General features: G+C 43.8%; 1 protein-coding gene, 1 long non-coding RNA gene and 1 pseudogene across 2 annotated transcripts; all 3 read right to left on the bottom strand.

The window, feature by feature from the left end:
* Window positions 1-1,668: 1,668 nt before the first annotated feature.
* LOC110142286 (histone-lysine N-methyltransferase PRDM9 pseudogene) lies at window positions 1,669-5,327 on the bottom strand (annotated as a pseudogene).
* Window positions 5,328-8,649: 3,322 nt separating this feature from the next.
* LOC110142303 (uncharacterized) lies at window positions 8,650-18,313 on the bottom strand. Its single transcript, XR_011486829.1, has 3 exons — window positions 18,215-18,313; window positions 11,739-11,838; window positions 8,650-9,057 (listed from the first exon to the last, which is right to left on the bottom strand). It is a non-coding gene; the product is annotated as an uncharacterized lncRNA (long non-coding RNA).
* On the bottom strand, window positions 13,361-14,733 carry LOC139034378 (MAP3K12-binding inhibitory protein 1-like). Its single transcript, XM_070465230.1, is given in 3 exon segments — window positions 13,361-13,480; window positions 13,579-14,254; window positions 14,256-14,733. Coding segments are annotated over 3 exon segments (960 nt in total). The 5' UTR covers window positions 14,481-14,733; the 3' UTR covers window positions 13,361-13,421.
* Window positions 18,314-25,583: the final 7,270 nt, after the last annotated feature.

Genomic DNA, 25,583 nt, shown 5'->3' with positions numbered 1-25,583 from the left:
CAAGGAATTTTCCCCCACCACTGCTGGCAAACCTCCTATTTTAAAAAAGGACTAAAACAGCCTATTTGGTAAGTTTTCAGGAGTCTGAGCTTTGAGATCAGCCTCTGTGATGTCCTAATCCCAAAGGCAGCCCGGCTTCAGATACTAGCCAGGCTCACAGGACCGGCGACCAGGGCGGGGTATGGCAGCTGAAGACAGGCTTATCCTCTGGTGCTCCACCCTCACCTGCTCAGCCAGGGTCCCCAAGCCATGGCAGCCAAGCAGAGCAGCGAGCCGGTGGGGCTGGTCCAGTTGCGGGGCCGCTGCGGTGAGAGTGGAGTGGGCAGTGGAGGCAGCTGGCTGTCCTGTCACCATGACTTCTGGTGTCCTGTATGCAGGGCAGTCATGGTGTCAGGTGGAGGCCTGGCTGGTGTTGTGGGGACAGGATGGGGCCTCAGACAGCTCACATCCCCACTCCCCCACTCCCAGATTGTGGCTCGTGGCTGCTGGCAGCTCCCTAGGACTGGGAGGGTGTGTATACCACCAGCCCCCTTGTCGAGGTGAGCTGAGACCCGAAGCTCTGGAGTCACACACTATCACTGCCACCATGAAGGTCATCCCACTTCTGTGAAGGAGAGCTTGTGCGGGGCTGTGGGTGATGGGGGATTTGGGAGTGTTGTGGGCTGGCATAGGAGTGAGCTTTTTGAGGGGAGGGGGGAGCCAGAGGAGGGGAGGGGAGGAAGAGGCATTGACCTACTCAGCCTTCCAGGGGATTCCAGGCCCAGCTCTGGTGGGAGGTGCGGGTGAGAAGCCCCTGCAAGTTTCTGGGTCCCCACCATATTTCAGTTGAAGCCCCTCTGCCTGCATCACCCCTAACTCTCCCTCCCATGGCCCCTGCCAAAAGCCACAGAAGATGGAAAGTTTGTGTTGCTTTCCTTCCTGTAGGGAAACAAAGCCACAGACAAACATATTCCTTTAAGAAAGTACGAAAGAAATGAGAATAGTGGGTGGTTATTATTGACAGATTCATGTAGAGATGCTTCACAAGCCTGGCACAGGGAAGGGACTGTAAGCTGGTTGCCCCCAGTCCTGGGGTTTGTCTCCCCTTGCAATGGCCCACACTCTCCTTGGTGTCTTCTGGTGACCAGGCAGATTTCAGCCTCCTGAATACATCCTGGAAGGATCAGGACAAGAGCAGAGGTCGTTCACAAAGGGGAGGGTGTGGTCAGCTCTAAGAAACACCTTTGCCTCCTATGCTGGAACTCAGCTCTGGGTCTAAGCAAGTGTGGCTTCCTGGCACGGTCACCACCCTTACTCACCTGGGGGATGCTTTGTGTCCACCTCATCCCCACGTGCAGCCTGCTCAGCTCCACTGCTGGGGCCCTGAGGCCCGTGCTGTGTGCGTCTGCTCTGCTCTTAGTGCACCATGTAGTCCATTAGACTTCACTCATAAAAGTTAAGGGTAAGGATGAAATGTTTTATAGTTAAGAATTTCAAGGGGGCGACGGCATTGACTTAAGCACCTGGGCTCAGGTACAAGGCCCGTGCATTAGAGAAGCTACTGTGTGGGCTTCAAGGACACTCCATGTGGAGGGTGGGATGGGGGTTGGGCAGGAAGGTTCTGAGACACTTGGCTTATCCGCTTCCTGCACATGCGGCTCCGGACTCCGTTCCTGACAGGGTGGGCGATTGTCAGCACTGCCTGCCTGTGTGGAGGGGCTCTGGGACTGCCCGGCTCAGTGGGAACGGCAGTGGTGGGAAGGGAGGTCACCCTCCCTTAGCGTCCCTGACCTTACATCTCCTTCTCTTATGGCCCCTTCCTTGTCTAGCTCTGAAGACCTGGAAGATGTGGATGCTGAAGGACATGCAGGATATAACAAAGAACAGCAAAATCAGGGCTTGCATTCTCAGCCAGATTCTCCCTGTACTTATGCATCAGACCAAAACACTGGTGCTCCCATCCTGTATCACAGATTAGAACAGAGGCACAGAGAGGTTGAGCACCTTGCCCCAGGTCACACAGCTGGTGAGGGCAAGGCTGAGAATTGGCCCACTGTGGTTGAATCTGAAGTCCAGATGCTGTGATGACCTTGAGGGAGGAGCAAAGACTGAGTGAAGGAGATCAGATGGCCCAGACTGAGCCAGGCACAAACGTATGCACACATGCATGCATGCATACACAGACGTCCATGTGGCCTTCACCTTTGAGGCTACAGAAGTCAGAGGAAACCAGAGGGGAACCAGGAGAGGCCAAAGAAGACTGGAGGCCTATTAGGAGGAAAGACCACACTTCCCAGGAGACCAGGGAATTCCCTTCCCTGGTGAGTCTGTCTCAAACCCTAGATTTCTCTTCGTGAACCCAGGAACTGACTATCCAGCGACCTAGTGTCCAGTCTGAGGTAACTCCAGACTTATGGCCTTCCTGGGGGTTCAGCTCCCACTGGACCCCAATGCTCTCAGTAATAATGGGAGAATAAGGTATGTAGATTGGGCTTCAGATTTGTTTGGAGACAAAATTTATTAGAAGAGGAGTTAAAAAAACCATGAAGGGAACTGGCATGAACATCTCCAGAATACTAAAGAAACCCTCTGCTGTTTACCTCCTCTCATGTCATGAAAGTGGAAAGTCTATTTAATCAATTAGTTCTGTCCTCATCATACTCTTTCCTTAAAAAAAAAATTATTTATTTGGCTGTGTTATGTCTTAATTGCAGCATGTGGGACCTAGTTCCGTTGAACATGAGTCTTTGCATTAGGAGCGTGGAGTCTTAGCCACTGGACCACCAGGGAAGTCTCTCATCACACTCTTGGGGAGTGTGATGGGTCATAGACCTCATTTGAGGCCCCATCAGGGCTAAGGTGTGCTGGCTACAGTAATCCTCCTGTGGCTAAGATGTGGTTTATTGGTATTGATTCACTCACCCTCCCTAGAAGCACAGGGCTTCTCCCCTGTGTGTGTCCTCTGGTGTGTGATGAGATGTGACATCTGACTGAAGCTTCGCCCACACTCCCTGCAAACAAGGCTTCTGCCCTGTGTGTGTCTTTTGATGTGTGATGAGAGTTGACTTCTTACTGAAGCTTCGCCCACACTCCCTGCAAACACAGGGCTTCTCCCTTGTGTATCCTCTGGTGTATGATGAGAGTTGACTTCCGACCAAAGCTTCACCAAAACTCCCTGCAGACATAGGGCTTCTCCCGTGTGTGTGTCCTCTGGTGCTTAATGAGACTTGACTTCTCATTGAAGCTTCACTCATATTCCTTGCAAACACAGGGTTTCTCCCCTGTGTGTGTCCTCTGGTGTGTGATGAGACTTGATCTATCCTTCGAGCCTTGCCCACAGTCTCCATACTTGACTCATAATTCTTGAAACTCCTTCCCCCATGAATAATTTGCCTGTGTCCTCTGGATTCACTTCCTGGCCTGTGCTGGTCTCTTCCCTCATTCTCCTGTGCACCCTGAAACACCCCATTTGTCCTTTGGATGAGTAGGAAGAGGCCCTTGAAATCCTCCTCAGCCTTAGGCTTTTCAGCAAAGGTTGGGGCTTTTCCTTGGCCTCTCGACTCTCAGGTTTGTCACTCCAGCTGTGTGGATCAGAATATTGCTGCTGCTGATTGCCTGGGCAGGGATCTCCTGGTTGGAGGCGGTCTCTTGCAGATGTTTTCAGGAGGATCTGAGAGGGGTGATTGCATTTGAACATGTTGGCTGAGGAATTTCTGACTGGAGAAGGCCAGAGAGCAGGAGGCACATGTGTGGATCTTGGGCTTTGGTTCTGCTGAAAGAGGAAGCTTTTGGTCAGGTAGCTTGTTTGTCATGGTAAGGCCTGCCCCACTAATCATCTTACTGTTGACAGTGCAAGATCTGTCTCCTGTCAAGTGTGTCTGGTTGGATCTCCTTGCAGTTCAAGGGACTCTCAAGAGTCTTCTCCAACATCACAGTTCAAAAGCATCAATTCTTCGGCACTCAGCTTTCTTTATAGTCCAACTCTCACATCCATATATGACTATGGGACCACCATAGTTTTGAATAGACAACATTTGTTGGCAAAGTAATATCTCTACTTTTTAATATGCTGTCTAGGTTGGTCATAACTTTTCTTCCAAGGAGTAAGAGTCTTTTAATTTCATGGCTGCAGTCACCATCAGCAGTGATTTCGGAGCCACCCAAAATAAAGTCAGTCACTGTTTCCACTGTTTCCCCATCTATATGCCATGAAGTGATGGACCAGATGCCATGATCTTAGTTTTCTGAATGTTGAGTTTTAAGCCAACTTTTTCATGCTCCTCTTTCACTTTCATCAAGAGGCTCTTTAGTTCTTCTTCACTTTCTGCCATAAGGGTGGTATCACCTGCATATCTGAGGTTATTGATATTTATCTTGGCAATCTTGATTTCAGCTTGTGCTTCATCCACATTTCTTATGATATACTCTGCATATAAACTAAATAAACAGGGTGACAATATACAGCCTTGACGTACTCCTTTCTCAATTTGGAACCAGTCTGTTGTTCCATGTCCAATTCTAACTGTTGCTTCTTGACCTGCATACAGATTTCTCAGGAGGAAGGCGGTCTGGTAGTCCCATCTCTTAAAGAATTTTCCACAGTTTGTTATGATCTACACAGTCAAAGACTTTGGCATAGTAAATAAAGCAGATGTTTTTCTGGAACTCTCTTGCTTTTTTGATGATCCAACGGATGTTGGCAGTTTGATCTCTGGTTCCTCTGCCTTTCTAAATCCAGCTTGAATATCTGGAAGTTCACGGTTCATGTACTATTGAAGCCTGGCTTGGAGAATTTTGCGCAATACTTTGCTAGCGTGTGAGATGAGTGCAATTGTGCAGTAGTTTGAGCATTCTTTGGCATTGCCTTTCTCTGGGATTGGAATGAAAACTGACCTTTTCCAGTCCTGTGGCCACTGCTATGTTTTCCAAATTTGCTGGCATATTGAGTGCAGCACTTTTACAGCATCATCTTTTAGGATTTGAAATAGCTCAACTGGAATTCCATCACCTCCACTAGCTTTGTTCGTAGTGATGCTTCCTAAGGCCCACTTCACTTTACATTCCCAGATGTCTGGCTCTAGGTGAGTGATCACACCATCATGATTATCTGTGTCATGAAGGTCTTTTTTGTATAGTTCTTCTCTGTATTCTTTCCACCTCTTCTTAATATCTTCTGCTTCTGTTAAGTCTGTACCATTTCTGTCCTTTATTGTGCTCATCTTTGCATGAAATGTTCCTTTGGTAGCTTTAATTTTCTTGAAGAGACCTCTAGTCTTTACCATTCTATTGTCTTCCTCTATTTCTTTGCATTGATCACTGAGGAAAGTGTTCTTATCTCTCCTTGCTATTCTTTGGAACTCTTCATTCAAATGGGTATATCGTTCCTTTTCTCCTTTGCCTTTTGCTTCTTTTCTTTTCATAGCTATTTGTAAGGCCTCCTCAGACAGCCATTTTGCCTTTTTGCATTTCTGTTTTTTGGGGATGGTTTTGATCACTGCCTCCTCTGCAATGTCACGAACCTCCATCCATAGTTCTTCAGATACTCTATCAGATCTAATCCCTTGAATCTACTTGTCACTTCCACTGTATAATTGTAAGGGATTTGATTTAGGTCACACCTGAATGGTCTAGTGGGTTTGGCCTACTTTCTTCAATTTAAATCTGAATTTGGCAATAAGGGGTTCATGATCTGAGCCACAGTCAGCTCCCGGTCTTGTTTGTGCTGACTATATAGAGCTTCTCCATCTTTGGTTGCAAAGATTATAATCAATCTGATTTAGGTATTGACCATCTGGTGATGTCCATGTGGGTCTGGTAAGATCTTTCTATTTTTAGTTCTAATCCTGTTATCTTAAAAATATATATTGTGGTAGTGTGGGTCTGGTAAGACCTTTACAGACTTGAGACATTCTTTTGATTTATTGTTAATAGCCAATTGAAAAGTATATAGCTCCTTTGCTAAGACTAGCAAGGGGGCACCCTCCATCCCCCTTCTGATGTCTATGTCAGAAGCTTTTTCTGTTCCTTTTCATACTTTAATAAAACTCTGCTACACAAAAGCTCTTGAGTGATCAAGCCTGGTCCCTGGTCTTAAAGCTAAGCCTTCTTCAGAGATCATGAATCCAACACTGTTCACCATAAGCTGTCACTGCGCCACACCCCTCTTCTGGTCACACTGATCTGAGGCACTTTTCCTGGACTGTTTTTCCTCAGAGCACCAGCCCCTGTCTGGTATGAAGCCATGCTGCCCCAAGGCAGTGGTTCTGTCTGTTTCAGTGCAGGGAGCCCTGTCTGGCACAGAGTATGAACTCACATGACAACAAACTGGAACAGTAACTGAATGCAAATCACTGTACATGTGTCACTTAGAAATGGGAGGAAATGAGGAAGAAACAGGTAAAGGGGAGAGAGCTGGTAGGTGCTAGAAAACTTGCTTTTTGCTTCTAAGCCTTTCAGCAGAAGGTGATGTTACATATTTTTTTTTGCATGAAATATTAAAAATTAGAATTAACATTTTTAATATAAAATTTTTTTCCTAACAGTCATATGAAGTGAAACAATTTCTGAGGCATTTTAATTGAGACTTCACTGACTTCAGACTGGACTGTACTCTGCTTTAGAGCTGGGCCAGGGAAGCTCCCCAGGATGGCATAGGGTGCTGGAAGAGTGGTGATGCTTACCTCTCCTGGTAGTGAGCTCACTCTTCCACCTGCTGCCCCACTTGATGCCGAGCTCCTGGCCATACTCATCGCTGTACCAGACCAGCAGCTCACAGCCCGGCCTGACCACCCGGCAGCTTCAGTAAAAGATCTGCCTGTGATACTGGAAGGCCACCAGATTCTGCTCCTCGTTGTCCTGGGCACAGTTCACATACCTGGGGTGGAGGCTGGAAAAGGGAAAGAAACCACAGATAATGAGTTCCTTCCACATGTCAGACCCACACCCAGCTCCTCACCTTCAGGCTCTGAGGCCATCACTGCTCCCACTGCCCCTCCTGGGGACCTTCTGTTCACACCTTTGACCATGCTGTGTGAATTCCTATTTCCAGATCCTGTTTCTGGTCCTCTTCCTGGCTGGAATGCTTTTCTCTCCTTACCTAATTAGCCATTTTCCAGAGCCCAGTTCCACACTGTTTCCACCTAGACTGGTCACAAGACTGGTGACCTCTAGCTCCTTTAAACTCTAAATTAAGTTCTCTTTCATTCCACAGGACTTGGTGCTTCTAGGTTAGCATGCACCCCTCAGCACTCACCCCAGCCTGCCTTCTCTCCCGAGGCTTTTCTCCAGTCTCCCTGTGTGTATTCAGGGTCCCATTCACTTGAGCCCTCCTCCCCATGGAAACTTGGAGAGCATTCTGAATTAGCTCGAGACACAGAACAATAATAGTTTATCCACTTTCTGCCTCCCCTGATGAAAGGAGAGGCCCTCAGAGAAAGGCCCTGGTCACGGCCATCCTGCCCTGCATTCCTTTCCAGGCCTCAGGGCCCATTTCTCGCTGGAACCGAGCCTGGGGAGGTTGCTCCCCTCACAGACTCAAGATCCCCCATGGTAGGTTATCCTGGCACTGTGCAGTTCTTCAAAAATAGAAAAATTAAAGTTACATATTCCTGAAATCAATTGTTTAATGTCTGTCTACAGTATGTACTCCAAAAGGACATGGGTTGTGTGATCTGCTTCAGTAACACTAAAAAATAAAAATCAGTAAACTGGAACATAGAAAGCTTGATAAGTGTTAATTAGGTGAGTTAAAGTGTCCCTGGTGAATCCAAACTCCTCAAGTTGCTTTCAAGTACCCCAGTTTTGTGCAGCATAGAGATTTATATTTTGAGGGCATATACTATATTTCTATTTCTTTCTTTCTAATGTCCTTGCAATGAAAGAGCACGTTATGGAGGAAAAAGAGGGAAGAAGATGTGAAAGCTATTGAGGGAGGCAGGTTGAGAAGGAAACGGGTATGGGCTTGAGGGAGGAGCGTCCTCTAGAACCTGCAGACTCATTGCACTCACCTCATCCAGTTGGCCTAAGATGTGTCCCTTCCATCCACATACTCATAGCAGTTTCTCCCTTTGGTGATCGAGTGTCAGAAAAAGAGTTAAAAGCTCTCTCTCTCTTTTTTTTTTTTTTGTGGGAGGTAATAGAATCCCTCTGCTGTCATCAGTGCTCTTTAGCCTGCATGGATTCAACTGCCAGTCGTGACCACGTGGTAAGCTCCTTAATCCTCACTCCATGTCTGAGTCTATTGGTCCACTCAGGGCAAGGGCCCCACATGGGAGGAGCCACTTCTGTGTGCCTGTACCACTGTGCTGCTCCCACCTGTCCTCTGATCTTTAGACAGAAGTCCCATGTTCATGCACAGTGCACACAGGACACAGGGCTGACTGTGTCATCACCATCCACAGCCTCGCATGTAGACGTGGGGTCCCCCCCCCCCCGCAACCCTGCCACACAGCGATTGGAGGTCAGAGAACAGGGGAAGAGGGGTGTTTCTCACCAGCCAGGAGTATCCGCTCTTGGCTGCCTCTTTATTGTCTGTAATCTGGCCAAAGTCTGGTTTGTAATCGTAGGGGCCAAAGTGCAGGCCCAGCGGCAGATCAGACGCCTCATTCCACACTCCAAGCCCAGCCTCAGGGATGCCCGATGGTGACACTTAACCCGGGGGCAGAGTGAGGGCTGAGCAGTTGGCATGCCCCTTCTCCACTACACAGTCCTTTACAAAGGGAGGGGGCCCGTGAGCAGCACAGCTGTTGATGAAGTTCTGACACTTCTCACAGTCTGGAGGTGAGAGCAACAGGGATGAGGGGAGACATCCCCTCATGATGTTGCTGGTCATAAAGACCATCAGAAAGGGCGCTCAGGGCATCTGGCCTTGATCCTGTACCCCGTGTCATAGAGGAGGGGGATGATGGGGCGACCAAATGGTGAGGTGAGATTATTGTTCCAAGACCTTGTCTGTGAATGGGCCAGCAGGGTCACTCACAGAGGTAGTCGTCATCCTGGGGGTTGGTGACCTTTGGGACACATGGCCCTTTCTTTTTTGTAGGCTGTACATCTTCACTTCAGTCTCCTTTCTTCTGGGTTCTAAGATGGAGAAGAGAAGCTGAGCAAGGCTGGTGGGGTCTGGAGAGTTAGTTGCTATTTTATCAGAAAGTGTGAGATCTCCCACCTATCCATCTATACAATTTATTAAAGTTTTTTTACATTTATTTAAAAAATTTTTATTTACTGATTTTTATTTTTTAGTGTTACAGTATTTATTAATTGGCCAAGCCACATGGCATGTGGGATCTTAGTCCCCTGACCAAGAATGGAACTCATGCCTCCTGCAGTGGAAGCATGGAGTCTTAACCACTTAACCACCAGGAAATCCCTTCTCTATACTTTGTTTTATCTCCCTTTAACTACTGGTTCAGACAGGCTGAGGCTCCACACTGACCACAGATGCCCAGTTCAGTGTTAGCTTCCTGTACTTTCCGTTAGTAGGTTTACCCTCCCAAACTTTTTACTTAGAAAATAGTTCACTGACACATCTGCTCAGAAAATATATGTTGAGGGCACATATACTTATGCCCAGAGGCCTAACAAAGCATGGTCCCTATTATCACAACCGGATTTATTGAACAACTTGTCTGTGTCAACACTTTTATATTTAATGTAATGCTTTCAGACACTGTATGAGTTATGTATTCTTATCTTCACTTTACAGATGAGCAATCAGGACCTCAGAAAATGTATAAGGTTTTCCCATGGCCCTAGGGCTTCAGGTCTCAGATCAGTCCAGCTTAAACCCATGCCTACCCAAAGTCCACCCCACATACCCACACCATAATTATCAGCCTTTCTATAGCAATTAGAGGAACTAAACTCCCCAAATTATTTTCTCCTACCCACTTTTTGTCTGGGGTGCTGTTCAGAGGTACTTGCTTCTCTGGGAGGGGGCACTGGTTTCTGGGCCTGCTTAGAGCCACTTGTCTTGAGCAATTTTGCAGCTCCCGGCAATTCATTTATAGATTCTTACTTAATGGCACCCTGGACATTCCTTTCTGTATAAGAGCCACATAGTAAAGGACAACATGCATTTCTTTAGTTCTTTAGGACTTTATGAAGTGTTTTTACATGTATGTCTTTAGTTAACACTTTGACAATTCTTGGAAATACCTGGTGCGAGTGTGTGTATGTGTGTGTCTGAACACTGGAGTGTAAATAAAGGACCTAAATGGGTAGTGAATCAAAACTAGAACTCATATCTTAAGGTTCTTTTGCTTCAATTTTCTCCATGAAAGTGAGAGCAAGGCAGGGAGAATAGCTGGAAAATCAACAAGGTCAGGGAAATAAGGGGCTAAGGGCTCATAGAGAAAACCGGGGGTATTTTCTATTCAATAGTGGCCCTTTGATAGACGAGGAAGTGTGGAAAAGTACAGAGGGGACAAAACACATCTGGAGAATGAGGTTACAAAGCAATGAGCTTGGGAAGAGGAAAGACGATTGGCAGAAACATACCAAGGCTAGAGAAAATGAGCTGAAAATTTCAGGTTGCCACATGCTAGAGACAGTGTTCAGAATTAAAGTAGCTGGTGCCATCAGTTCTGCTTGAACAAGGCTGTACAACTAGCTGGTTCTCCTTAGTTTCCTGATCCATAAATTGGTATACATGCTAATTCTTAATGTTATAGTGGACATGAAATTTAATAACCTTCAACAAATTGTTGTGTGAGCTATTTAATACAGTATGAATGTGAGAGTCCATTCCTGCCATCAATTTACCCCCTCAACTGTTTCTGTATTTGCAGTCTAGCTCACAGATACTATCTTCAGCATTCCTTGATCTTCTTATTCCTAGATGAATGTTTAAATGTGGAGTCACTCACTCACAAAACATTTAGGGGGCCCAGGGGCTTTGAGCTGGGCCTGGACTTCTGAGAATTAATGGTTTGGGTTAGGCTCTCAAAGCTCACGAATCAGGGGCACGCTAAACAAATGATTCCAAACACTAAAGTTGCCTAATCAGAGCTCAGAGGAAGGAGTTGTTACGTCCTCCTTCAAGAAAGAGCATTTGAAATCAGTTCCAGATGATGAGTTTCTACTCAAAAGGAAGGGGGTAACCTATGTGAAGTCCTTCAGTTATTTTCTTATTGATTTTCAGTCATCAAACCTGAGGTTTGTCAGGGTTGTAAGCTGATTCCTCTTACTGGAGGAGGAAGGTCTGAGGGTGGGGATCCTATCTCCTTCTTCATGTTGGACCATCCACTCTACAAACTGCCCAATATATCTGTAAGCTTCCCTTAGTCAGACATCCTAGCACATCTCTCATTTACCACAGCACTAAAGAACTGAGGTTGAAACCATCTCTCAGATGAATGATATAAAGATGTATAAATAAGAGAGTGTAAACTATAGAACTATGAAAGTTTTAATCGGCTTATAAGGGGTTTAGAGAAGGCATTTTGGATTAGATTGCACTACCAGTGACACTGTGATCTCAGGCATATAATCAAACATTTCTTTACCTCAGTTTCTTGATCTGTAATGGTCATAGTACCTACCTGTAGGTACTGTAGGATTGTTTTAAGGTTTAAGTAAGTTTATTCATGTAAAATGCTTAAAGTCTGAAATACTGTGAAAATACTGTAACAATAGAACAACCTACTATTGTTGCTGTTCTTACTAACTATAAAAATGGTGGTGATATCAGACATTGTGCTAAAGACTCAGAAGAGGAAAGCAGCAGTTTCTAGGATCTTGGCATATTCTCCTATTGTTACCTGTGATTGGATCCGTAAGGATTTTCTTGTCAACAGAATTTGGGAAATACCTTCTGGTGTTTACTGTACTCCACTCTAAAGGCCATCCAAGAAGGTTTTCCTAAAAAATGATGAGAATCAGTGTTTTGGTTGGTAAATATTTCCAAACTCCATTCTGATTAAGGACAAGAATTCTGAGCCAGAGAGTGACAAGGACAAGGATTACCAAAGGAGGAATGGAAAGTGATTTCTGTATCATCAACTCCTATGCTTCCAATGAGAGCATTACATAATTTTCTCAAAATTAAAAAAGATAAAACTTCATCTGTGCTTCATCTGATGTTCATAAAATGTCTAACAAATTTACTAGCCTTTCATGACAAAGATATTCAACAAACTTGGAATAGAAGGAAGTGACCACAATATAATAAAGGTCATATATGAAAAGTCTACCTCTAACATCATATTCATAATGAAAAGCTGAAAACTTCTAAGATCAGGAAAAAAAGGCAAGTATGCCCACTCTCAATACTTCTGTTCAACAAAATATTAGAAGTCCTAGCCAGAGCATTAGCTTAGGAAAGGAAACAAAAGTCTTCCAACTTGGAGAGAAAGAAGTAAAATTGTGTCTGTTCACACAGGACATGATTTTACATGTAGAAAATATTTAAAATTCCACACAAAAACCTGCACAGAAAATTGCAGGATACAAAACCAACATTCAAATATCTTTCCATGCACAAACAATGATGATTCAAAAAAAAAAAAATCCTATTTATTTTTAATTTTTTAAAGCTATAGTCAAGAGCTAAGTTTAAATTAAAAAAATTAGTTATGTTTATTTATTTGTGCCAGGTCTTTGCTGTGGCATGTGGGATCTTTAGTTGCAGCATATGGGATCTGGTTCCCTGACCAGAGACTGAACCCAGGTTCCCTGCCTTGGGAGTGTGGAGTCAGCCACTGGCCCACCAGTGAAGTCCCAACATTCTTATTTATAATAGCATAAAAAAGAATGAAATAATTAGGAGTAAACTTAAGGAGATGAAAGATTATACACTGAAAACTACAAAGTATTGCTAAAAGGAATCTGATAAAATTAATAGAAAGGCATCCCATGTATATGGATTTGGAGTCTTAATATTATTAAGCTGTTCATACTACCCAAAGCAATTTAAAGATTCAATGCAATTCTTTTTTTTTTATTTCAAACTTTATTGAATGCCTATTATGTACAAATTACTGTTTTAAACTAAAACTGGTTAACATCAACATTAAAAATATAAAGTCTTAAACATCACTATTCAAAATAAATCTTCCTTTCTGTGATAAACACACATACACACAAAGATGTACTTTCTAATTAAGGTTTTCAATGTTCAAAATACCTCCTTTAAAACAGAAGGGAATAAATTCCAACAATGCTACTTTCAACACATTAACTATCTTAAAGTATACTGGAATATTTAAAGACTGCTTGCTACAAAGTGGACTCACATGAAAATAAACCTTGATTTCAGAGGTAAGTCTACTATTAATAAAAACACTGCAATTAATTAAATGGATATGTAAGTTACACACACATATCTAAAAAAATAAATGACAATGAGAGGAGTTTTTCATGGAAGGTGACGTGTCGCCATGGATTCTGTTTCTCTTGATTTTCTGAGCAGAGCTTGTTTGAGGGCACTAATTTTCTCATCAAGTTCAGCCAGTGAATAGTTCTGTTGAGGTGGTTGAACTTTTCTTCTTTTTCCAGAAAAGTTTACAGATTGAAAATATTCAGGAGCGATGCCTTCCAATTCAAGGATTCTGTCCTCAAGTTTTTTGATTCTCTGATAAATGTCTCTTGGCACTGGGCCACCTGTTTGCAATCGCAAGTGAGCCTCGATATTCTGTAGTTGTTCTTCTACAGCCTGATTACCACAATCTTGGAGCATGCTGTTAGGTTTATGACCTGACCCTTGAGTTCCTTCAGATCTAGTCTGTGGTCCATATGTATTCACAACTCTAGAAACTTTTACATGACTTTTAAACCCAGGGTAAGGAGTAAAAATCGCATCAGTTCTTGAACAACTATTTTCTTGATTACAGTCAATAACATTGCAAAATTCCCTGACGTTGTTTTCATTGATTTCAGCTTGCTTTCTTTCAATAAATGCAGATATTCGTCTGTCAATTTCTGCTTTTCCAGCCTTTATCTGAACTACTTCTGGATCAAAATGGATCTGTGTCTTTTTCACATCTCCTGAATCACAGTCTTTGTGCTTTTCTTCCTCTTCCAGGTATCCAATGGGAAAGTTGGCATTTACTTCATTCTTGTTCCCCGTTTCTGTTTTTCCTATTTCTTCAACAACAGTTGCATTCTCCTCTTTAATCAGAGGCTGAAGTTTTGCTAAAAAAGGCTGTAAATATAAAACGTGTTGCTCAAGTGCACTAAATAGAAAAGCGGGCTGGAGTGCCGAGAGGCTCTGGAGCTTGTTCCAATCGATTGTAATTTTCACCACATCATCTCTGAGGTTAAGCTTCAAAGGGGCAAACTTGTCCAGCCAGGTTTTGCAAGGAGCGAAAGACTTCACAGACTATGTCTCGGGAGAGGTTGGGGCTGCAGCTCCGCTCCAGGCTCCTGTCACTGATGGTCGGGTGACTAAGCTCGGCGGCAGCAGCCATGACACTTTCTGAGGCTGCCCCCACCAACACCAAAGTGCCCAATGCAATTCTTATTAAAATCCCAAATGGATTTTTTTCAGATAAAGAAAAATCCATCCTACAGTTAATATGGGCTCTCAGAGGACACCAAAACAATCTTAGAAAGAAGAGCAAAGCTGGAGACCTCTGATTTTAGTAACCAAAAGAGTGTAGTATTAGAATAAAGTGCATGCTTAGTTATTCAGTCGTGTCTGACTCTGTGACACTTTGGGCTGTAGCCTGCCAGGCTCCTCTGTCCATGGGATTTTTCAGGCAAGAATACTTGAGTGGGTTGCCATTTCCTTCTCCAGGGGATCTTCCTGACCCATGGGGTGAACTCGTGTCTCCTGTATTGAAGGCAGATTCTTCACCTGCTGAGCCACTGAGGAAGCCCACTGGCATAAAGACAGACATACCAATCAGTGGAACAGAATAGACACCCAGAAGTAAACTCTTGGATACATGGTCTAATGCTCTTCATCAAAGGTGTCAAGACAACGGGGAATGCTTAATCCGGGTAACAAATGGTGCTGAGGAAACAAAATATACACGTGCAAAACAATGAAGATCTTACATCATGTAGAAAAATCAACTCAGAATGGATTAAAGACCTAAATGTAAGACTTGATAAAACTCTTAGAAGAAAACAAGGGTGAAGCTTCACAACATTGAATCAGCAATGATTTCTTAGATATGATACCAAGTGCACAAATATTAATAACAAAGTAAAAATAGATAAACAGGACTACAGTAAACTTAAAACTTTTGTGCAGCAAAGGACACAGTGAACAGAGTGAAAAGGTAACCTACAGAATGGTAGAAAATATTTGTAAAATACATATCTGATAGAAAGTGAAAGTGTAGTTGCTCAGTCGTGTTTGATTCCTTGCGACCCCATGGACTGTAGCCTTTCAGGCTCCTCTGTTCATGGGATTCTTCAGGCAGAATACTGGAGTGGGTTGCCATTTCCTCCTCCAGGGGATCCTCTCAACCCAGGGACTGAACCTGGGTCTCCAGAATTGCAGGCAGATTCTTTACCATTTGAGCAACTAGCCCATTCTACATATCTGATAAGGGATTAAGCACATACCAATATGAAGGCTGCCTATAAGCCAGGAAGAGAACTTAATTGACCAGGATGACATCCTGATATCAAATTCCCATGCTCCAGAATTGTAAGAAAACAAATTTCTGTGGTTAAAGCAAGCATTCTGGTTTTTTTTTTTTTTTTTGCAGTCTGTTTGGTTATGGCAGCCTGAACTGACTAACACAGTGGGAGAAGGAATTGAATAGACATTTCTCCGAAGATATACAAATGGCCAACAAACATATGAAAAGATGCTCAATATTACTAATCAATAGAGAAATACAAATTAAAACCACAATGGAAATTATCTCATACCTTCTGTGATGGCCAATATGAATAAAAGAGACAATAGCAAGTTGTAAGGATATGGAGAAATTGGAACCCTTACACACTATTGTTGGAAATGTAAAATGTTGCAAGCTTTATAGTAAACAGTATGGAGTTTCCTCATAAAATTAGAAACAGACTGCTATGTGATCTAGCAATCCAATTCCTGCATGTATATCCACGAAAAATTGAAAACAAGATCCTGAATCAATGTGTGCACATTTATGGTCATTGCAGAATGATTCACAATTGGCAAGATGTAGAAGCAACCTAAATCTTCATTGGTGGATAAACAGATAAAGATTATATATAAAATATACCTCATATATTTTATATACACATTTACACAATGGAATATTTTTCAGCCTTAAAAAAGAATGAAAAAAAAAAAGAATGAAATTCTGTCATATGCTAGCTACATCAGGGGTGTGCCTTGAGGATATTATGCTGAGTGAAATGAACCAATCAATAAAAGACAAATATTGTATGATTCCACTTATACAAGGTATATAAATTAATCAAATTCATGGAAATGGAAAATAGAATGGTGGTTGCCAAGGGCTATGAGGAGGAAGAAATGGAGAATTGTTGCTCAATGGATATAGAGTTTCAGTCATGCAAGGTGAAAAAGTTCTACAGATTTGTTGTACAACAATGTGTATATAGTTCGCAGTAGTGTGCCATACACTCAAAAATTGTTAAGAGGGTAAATAAAGATGTGTAGAGGTATGGTGAACCATGGGATATATGTTCCCTATGAAGAATCTCTCTTCATGTCAAAACCTTTGCAGACAACCAAATGTTTGGTTTTCATCCTTTCACTAGTTTTAATAACCTCAGGGAACAGAGGGACTTCCCTGGTGGCACAGTGGATGAGAATCTGCCTGCCAGTGCAGAGGACACAGGTTCGATGGCTGGTCCAGGAAGATTCCACTTTCTGCGGGGCAGCTAAGCCTGTGTGTAACAACTACTGAACCTGTGTGCACTCTTCAACAAGAGAAGCCACTCAGCACAATCAGAGAAAGCCCATGCACAGCAATGAAGACCCAGCACAGCCAAAAACAAATAAATAACAAAAAAGAATCTGGGAGAACAGAAATCCATAGATGGAGAATCATAGAATGATCTAAATTGTTTTCTCCAGTCTAGGCAGATTACCGCTTCTAAACTCTTTGAGCAGCAGAAGAGAAAGAGAGCTGCTCACTTCTATTTTATAATGAGTGTACTTCATTTTATTTACCTGATGCTGTCTCTGGTCAGTGAAATGTGGGAAAGATCAGGAGAATAAATAGTTCTCTCAAACACTTTCCCAGAATCAAACAAAGAATTAGTTTCACCTCAGGGTAAGAAGATCATGTGGTGTTATTTTATATACATACATACATAATGTATCTTATCATAATATGTTAATAATTTCCTCTTCTAAGAGATTTACTCCAATAACTGAATTATTATGAGATTAGTATTATGAATCTCTTTGGTGAATTTATAGTCTAAGATTTCTTTAATTGCCTTTCATTAAGAATGTTTAGCAAAAATAATTCTTTTTAAAAAGAAAAAGAATGGTAAATTCAAAACATAAAACTACTGAGAATTATATTGAAAAACCTATACATCCACCTTCCTTCATTCAGGCTTATATCAATATTCTGCCACTTCAGATCTTTTAATTTCCAGTTCAGAATTCAAAACAAAAACAAAAAAATAAACAAACAAAAAACTAACCAAGACACAGTGAAGTCACATGTCAGCCCTTACTCCTCTGTTGCTGAATTTGGTACTTCTTATTTACATTTAGATTTTTAAATATTCACCATTTTTCACTGCATAAATAATACATATAATTTTTCCAACAAAAGATCTCATTATTATTGAGCCAAAGGACTAGCGCAGAAACACTGACACAAAGAGAAAAATAATTTTTTCAATAAAACAAATGGATGCATTAGTGATGTTTTCACAGTGATATCGTAAGATGCAAGTGACCCTGACAGCATAAATATGTGTGCCACCTCATGTGTGGCTCCTTATAGACCTACTTTGGTTCTTCTGCAATGTCCTCTTTTTGTTTTACTACCAGTTTTCATTAGAATCCAGTGGGGCAGTGGGACGATTCTGCTCTTGTTTCTTGGCCAGGAATCACTTGATCCTGAAAGTCTTGTGAGAAGAGCTGGTGAGGAGCAGAGTCAACTGCACGTACGATGGCAGAGAAGGGGAGGCTAATTATATTATATATTTAAAAACTTCATATGGATAGTCTCGTACTGTATAATACAGTGCTTTGCATCTTGCTAGTTTGGTGAATCTTATGTTTTCTTTGCTAATGGCTGAGATGTAGTTGAGACCTAAGCCCAGGCTGGTTTCAGGAAGACACCTCTAAATCCTCCTGGCCCCTCACCTTGCTGCCTTGGTGTCCATTCTTCATCAGAATCCTCAGTGTCATCTACCTGGGGTTTGATGACCTGCCTGCGGTGATGCATGAAAGCTGGTCGAGTGGCTCTGAGACCTGGAAAGAAGCAAAATATTTGTTCTAAGAAAGAGAAATAAAGCATAGAGGCAATGGAAAGTGTTACAAAGTCAGGGCAATCAGTAGGATGGGCTGGGAGAATCTAGAATAAGGCAAGAGGTGAGCTCTGCACTGCAGGGTCAACCTCCCTTTGGTACAAAATAAAAATTTCCTCCAGGTTAGTCTCCACACAAAAGGGAACTGTGAGCAGATGAAGCCACCTAAGAGCGGGCCAAGTGAACACTGAGGGTGAAGACCTGTTTCATGTTTCCCAGGCTCACAGGCACCCAGCACTTCCTGTTACCTATAGCAATCAGCACTTCATAGTTCCTTTTCACATTCCTATATCAGATGTTTCCCCATTCTGCCATCTCTGCCCATTCTTCCTTGGAGAAGTATATGGAAATGTCTTTGAAAGCATCTTTGGCCTAAGGAAAATAATAGATTTCATCAGTGATTTACTAATATAAGTCAGACCTTAGAGCTGGGCCTTCTCCTCCACCTTTTGTGCAGGGAGTAGCCTGAAGCTACTGGATGGTCTCTGTGAGACAGGGATGAAGACTTTCTCTTCCTGACTGTGTCCTGCTTAACTGAGCAAACACTGAGCATTTTCCTAACTCTCCCTGGACACAGAGCAGTTCACGATGCTAGTGTCCTGTTCTGCCCCACTATACCCCACTGTCTCAGACAGGACCAGGCACTCCCTTACTGTGTACACTGACAGAGAAGTTCACTCAGTGGCGCGGGCAAGCAGTCTGTGGTGCTTTCAGGGACCAGCGCTGTGTCCTTCCTATAGAGCTGGCTTAGAGCCCAGCTTTGCTGCCTCCACCTCTCACCGTGGGCTTCCACTCTGTTCTCCCTGCATCTCCCTCAGTGCTCTCTGCCAGGGACCTGTTCGGGCTCATGGCCATGGGACTGCCTCAATGCCAAGGTGCCTGTGGAAGAAGATGCTGAGATAGCCCAGACCACTGTCTAGATCCAGGTCTGTTTGCCTTGGGTGGAGTGTCCAGGGCAGGAAGGTGCGGGGAAAGTCAGGGTAGGGGTTGGTGGGATGGATGGATCCTGACTAGCTATGACAGATCAGCCTAATGTGAACTAGATTTGGTTTCTTTGGTTCCCCTACAATTCAGCCCCTCTGAGGGAAGGCACTGGGAGGGATGTGTCTGTGGGTGACGGAGGGATTCTTGAGGAGACCTGGAAACCCCTAACTGCTGGACTGGGGTCAGGCTGAAACCAGGGCTCTGCTCCAGTGTGGGAGAGGGAATACTTCACCAAGAAGGGTTTTGGGGCTCTCTGCCTGAGGACTCTAGGAAAATCTGGACGTAACGTGGGTTCTACTTAAAAGGGACAGGTTGCTCAGCTTGGTGAGATCTGGGTCACAACGGGCTGAGGGAACTGGGGTTCCTCAGACGGAGGGGATTGGGGGTCTTTTTGCTGATGTAGAATGAGCAGGTTGAGAGAACTTGGGATCTTTGAGGAAAAGGAAATCAGGGTTCTCTCAAGCTAAGGAGCTCTGGGGTCTCTCATTAAGACACTGTAGGTCTCTGACATGCAGGACAGTTGGGAGTCTTGAGGATAAAGGGATTGAGGTATTCAGGGTCTCTGAGTTGGGGAAATTTGGTCTCTCTGCGGGTGCCATTTTTAAGGTTCCTCAGGCTGAGGGGAATTGGGATTCCTCTAGGCATTTTGGGAGGGGGGGTGTCTCAGCACTACAGGATTCGGTGTTTCTGCGGGTGAAGGGACTTGTAGTCCCTGAAGCTGACGAGACGCAAGCTTCCTTCAGATTAGGACTCAGGTTCCTCAAAGCTGACGGGATTTGGGGCCTCTCACCCTGGAATTTGAAGTCGTCAGGCTAAGGGTTTATGAGGGTTTCGCAGGGTGCGTTCCCGTCAGTCTCCCCGCTGTCCTCCGGCGCTGCCCACCTCGGCCCGGCGCTCGCTCGGAACTGGGAGGCGTCCAGTCCTCCCTGGCTGAGGCGAAGGGAAGGGCGAGGAACCGGCTTGTACAGCCCTGTCAGGCACCAGCCACCAACCTGCGTTGCGATCGAGGCAGTCCCTTCAGTAGGCTCCGGGAGGGTGCGGGGCGCGATGGAGGCCCCGCCCCACCGCTCGGGGATTGGCTGCTCTGGGTCCCCAGCGTGTCTGTCAAGAGGCCTCCAGTGCGCAGGCGCATCTCTGCAGTTTTCATAGCTAGTTTTCTCCGCCTGCCTTTAGGCATCGCGTTTTAGTCCTGGAGCCTCAAGTGGGCGGTGCGACCTTAGGCTGGATGTTTTCTTCCAGTGCCCTAAGCTAGAATCTTACCAGACTGTAACCCTGAGCTAGAATCTTACCAGACTGTAGTAGTGCCCCTGAACTTTCTCGTAGGCTCACCTGTGCCCTACCTTGTAAAATCCAGTTTTGGCTCTAAGAACTGTGTATGATGAGTACAGTTTTTTTCCAGGGGAAAATTGCGTAATTAAGTAAATTCTGATGAGACACAAGAGGAACAACATATGGTCAAAGATTTAAATGCAACGAATGGAATAATAAGAATATTAGAAAAAATTTGGAGGATTTTTAACCTCAAAGCAGAAGTTGGCACTGATGAGTAATCTGTATGTTTAATGTAGGTATTAAAAGACTTCAGAAATGAGATATAAATAAAACCCCAAAGCCCTGCAAGTGTTTTCCATGAAAGGAGGCATCCAGTGGGAGGACAATGGATTCACAGAGGTGAGTTTGCTTGACATCTACTGGCTTCACAAGATAAAATAGGGATACTTTCTAATCCTTCCCTAGCTTTACTCATAGAAAAATAACATTATTTTCATGTATTGGAAGCAAGATGACTGACTATAGAAATTATTATCAAGTGGGGCCAAGAGTGCTGGTTGGGAGTCTGGATGGAGAGATGTTACCAGAAAAGTGAGTTTACCTCTTGGTGGGTGTTGAGCCAGAAGGTACAACCCAGCCAAAGCTCATGGGAAGGAAAAGTGTATTACTTGCAGAACTATGGAGAACACCATGGAGCTTTCCAGAGCAGTGTCTCTCCAAACTGCAAAGTTGGGGAAACTTTAATCTATGGGAACAGGCATGTTCAGGCTTCTGTGGTGGCTAAGACAGTAAAGAATCCGCCTGCAGTGCAGGAGACCTGGGTTTGATCCCTGGTTTGGGAAGATCTGCTGGAGGAGAACGTGGCTACCCACTCCAGTATTCTTGCCTGGAGAATCCCATGGACAGAGGAACCTGGTGGTCCATGGGGTCACAAAGGTTCTGACACGATTGAGTGACTAACACTTTCAGTTTACAGGCATGTCCATGAAAGGCCTTGGGCCAGTGACAGAGCCCAAGCTTCAGTTGATTGAAGCCTTGAGTCAGAACCAGTCACCATCAGCAACCCTTACATTCCAGCTGACCTAGTCTTGATACAGATATCTATTTTTCTTCATATTCTTTCCCTCTTGTAGGTTATTACAAAATATTGAGTGTAGTTGTCTATGCTATACAGTAGGTTCTTGTTGATTATCTGTTTTACTTTAAGTTTTTAAAATGTTGATTTTGTTTATTTTATTTATATTTTTGGCTGTGCTGAGTCTTTGTTGCTGTACATGGGTTTCCTCTAGTTGCAGCAAGTGGGGGCTACTCTTTGTTGTGGTGCGAGGGCTTCTCATTGTGTTGCTTCTTTTGTGGTGGAGCACAGGCTCCAGGGCTTGTGGGCTTCTGTAGCTGCGGCATGTGGGCGCAGCAGTTGTGGCTCCCGGGCTCAATAGTTGAATGAGAAGCCCTCACACTGTGATGAGGAGAAGCACCTGCTCTCCTCAACTAAAGAAAAGTCCACACAGCAAGGAAGACCTAGTTCAGCCAAAAATAGATAATAAATAAATAAAATTATAAAACAACAACAACATCAACAAAAAACCCACAAAAGTCAGAGCTAATATCAGGTAGCTCAATAATTGGGTCTGGTTGTCTCTGGTTTATCGCACTGCAGCCTTCTTTCTGAAAAGGAAAAAGAAAGAAAACTACAAGGGGTGGTCTGCAGGAAAAGTAAGCACCAGGATGTAAGTAGAATGGAGTTAAAGGATAATCGATGCAAGATGTAGCCCATGCAGAGTTAGGGAGCAGAAAAGCAAGCTTAGTTACAGACTGTAGCTTAGGAACAGTGGAGTAAAAGCTTGGAGGGATCAGGCCTGCTCACTGTTCTCTTTATCTTCTTTGTTCTCAGGAAAGAAAAGAAAATCATTTCTCTTTTTTCCTTTTCATTGCAACACTGATAGAAGCAAGTTAGACCAGAAGGAGTGGCCTTCAGGAGCCTAGCTTCATTCTCTCGTTCTTTTATAAAAGCATGGTGTCAGAGTTTGAGACACCTCCAGGAGAAAAACAGAAGTTTAATAGCTCCAAAATCACTGCAGATGGTGATTGCAGCCATGAAGTTAAAAGATGCTTGCTCCTTGGAAGAAAAGTTATGACTAACCTAGACAGCATATTAAAAAGCAGAGACATCACTTTAATGGCAAAGGTCCATCTAGTCAAAGTTATGGTTTTTCCAGTAGTCATGTATGGATGTGAGAGTTGGACTATAAAGAAAGCTGAGTGCCGAAGAATTGATGCTTTTGAACTGTGGTGTTGAGAGGACTCTTGAGAGTCCCTTGGACTGCAAGGAGATCAAACCAGTCAATCCTAAAGGAAATCAGTCCTGAATGTTCATTGGAAGGACTGATGCTGAAGCTGAAACTCCAATACTTTGGCCATCTGAGGCAAAGAGCTGACTCATTTGAAAAGACTCTGATGCTGGGAAAGATTGAAAGTGGGAGGAGAAGGGGACGACAGAGGATGAAATGGTTGGATGGCATCACCGACTCAATGGACATGAGTTTGAGTAAACTCTGCAAGTTGGTGATGGACAGGGAGGTCTGGCGTGCCGCAGTCCATGGGGTCGCAGAGTTGGACATGACTGAGTGACTGAACTGACTGACTGACTGATACCTCCTGTATATAGGGGAACTATCCAGGAAACCTGAGTCACTCCCTGAAATGTCCAAAGCCATCACCTCAAATACGATCTTTAGAGAAAAATAAAAGAGACTTTGGGGAAGGGGGAAAGCCCATTATGACACATTATCATGCAAAATACAGTAAAGAAGCATATGATTGTTGCAGATTTAAGTCTGGACTTCTCCAATGATAAGATACTCGAGCTTTAATTATCCTATTTCTGGTGCAAAGAGGATAGCCCTTAAATATGTAGAGTTCTCTGTTGTAAATGTCCTTCACAAAAGGGCAATTGCTACTTAGTTTTCTGAGATTTCTGTTTTTTCTTTTTTAAAGTTAGACTGAAATAATCCTTATGCCAGAGAGGCATATTTTGGGGTGGCATATTCTACTCATCTTATCATGGATGTACCCCACTTTGCTTATGCATTCATCTGTTGAAGGATATCCTGATTTTTTTTCTTCAAATTTTAGCTATTATGAATAGTGCTGCTGTGCATAATTGCATCCTTGTTTGAATTTGGGATAAATTTTCAAAGCAGTTGACAACACTGAACACATGATTGTTGGATCCAGTGTTTTGGCTTTGGAAAACACTGCCCAGCTGTGTTATAAAGTGGCTGTACATACATCCCACCAGCAGTGAGGGAGACTTCTTGTTCCTCACTCCTCCAGCAGTTGATATGGTCATGTATATGGAATTTAGGCTGTCCTAATAGGTGTGGTTTTTTTAGTTCCTCTTCACTTTCTGCCATAAGGGTGGTGTCATCTGCATATCTGAGTTTATTGATATTTCTCCCGTATGGATGTGAGAGTGGGACTGTGAAGAAAGCTGAGCACCGAAAAATTGATGCTTTTGAACTGTAGTGTTGGAGAAGACTCTTGCGAGTCCCTTGGACTGCAATGAGATCCAACCAGTCCATCCTGAAGGAGATCAGTCCTGGGTGTTCATTGGAAGGACTGATGCTGAAGCTGAAACTCCAGTACTTTGGCCACCTCATGCGAAGAGTTGACTCATTGGAAAATACCCTGATGCTGGGAGGGATTGGGGGCAGGAGGAGAAGGGGACGACAGAGGATGAGATGGCTGGATGGCATCACCAACTCGATGGGCATGAGTTTGAGTAAACTCCGGGAGTTTATGATGAACAGGGAGGCCTGGCGTGCTGCGATTCATGGGGTCGCAAAGAGTCGGACACGACTGAGCGACTGAACTGAACTGAACTGAACTGAATAGGTGTGGTGTGATATCTCATGATTTTAACTTGCTATTCCCTAGTAGTATGATGTTTTTAATCTAATTCTTGTGCAATATTTACTATCTGTATATCTTTTTTGGCCAGGTGTTTGTTCACATTCTTACCCATTTTTTTAAAATGGGTTATTTTTAGAGGTCTTTGTCTATTTTGAGTCCCGATCCTTTATTAGGTATGTAGTTTACAAATATTTTTCTCCCAGTTCGTGGGTTGTGTTTTGACTTTCTGGATAAGGTCTTTCAGAGTAGAAATCTTTAACTTTTTGAAGTCCTCAATAATTTTTCTTTCGTGCACTTGCTGTTTGTGGGTTAAACTCAAAGCTCATGATCTGCAGACCAAAGCCAATGTCATGTAGATTTTCTTCTATGTTTTTCAGTAATTTTGATAGTTTTGCATTTTAAAGTTTGTATTTATAGTCATTTCATTCCATATGGTTTTCAGTTAATTGTTCTGTAACAATTTTGGAAAAGTCATGGGTTATTTGGTTCTGTTTCAATTTGATTTTCCCCAGTTTAATGGAGGCAGTGAAACTGCCCTCAGAAAAGTGGGGTCTCCACTGAACAGGTGAGGGTGGTTTGTTCTGCACTCTCCCATTGGCTGGAAGGGAATGTGAGCCCGCCTCTCTGAGCCGCCCTGGGGATGTGCATTCTGCCTGAGGACTTGGCTGCCAGCACAGCTGACGGGAGCCCCATCTCCTCAGAACCTGTTCTGACTCTTTGGCCTCTGGAACACGGGGGTGGTAGTGTGGGGGTCAGGACCACTCTAACAGGAGCCGTGTCCCCTCAGGACCCACCAGGGCTTCAGCCTTGGGACTTTGTGGGGTCCTGTTCACTCTTACAGAAGTTGGGTCTCCTCAGGGCCTTCCTAGAGGTGGTGCTGCTGAAGGAAAAGTGAAGAAAATTGAGGAAAAGTGGGGAGACGGTGCCTGTGCGTGGTTGACTGCTGAGGAGTGTCTGTCTTCAGAGGACCAGGGGAGGAGTGACTTGGTGTGGAGAATTCTGTGTGTAGCCAGTTTTTTGTGTGTGGTGTGGACAGG

Source organism: Odocoileus virginianus, chromosome 3, assembly GCF_023699985.2.
Source record: "Odocoileus virginianus isolate 20LAN1187 ecotype Illinois chromosome 3, Ovbor_1.2, whole genome shotgun sequence".
NCBI lineage: Eukaryota > Metazoa > Chordata > Mammalia > Artiodactyla > Cervidae > Odocoileus > Odocoileus virginianus.
Note: the sequence above shows the minus strand (reverse complement) of the source record. Positions and strands in the feature narration are given on the sequence as shown.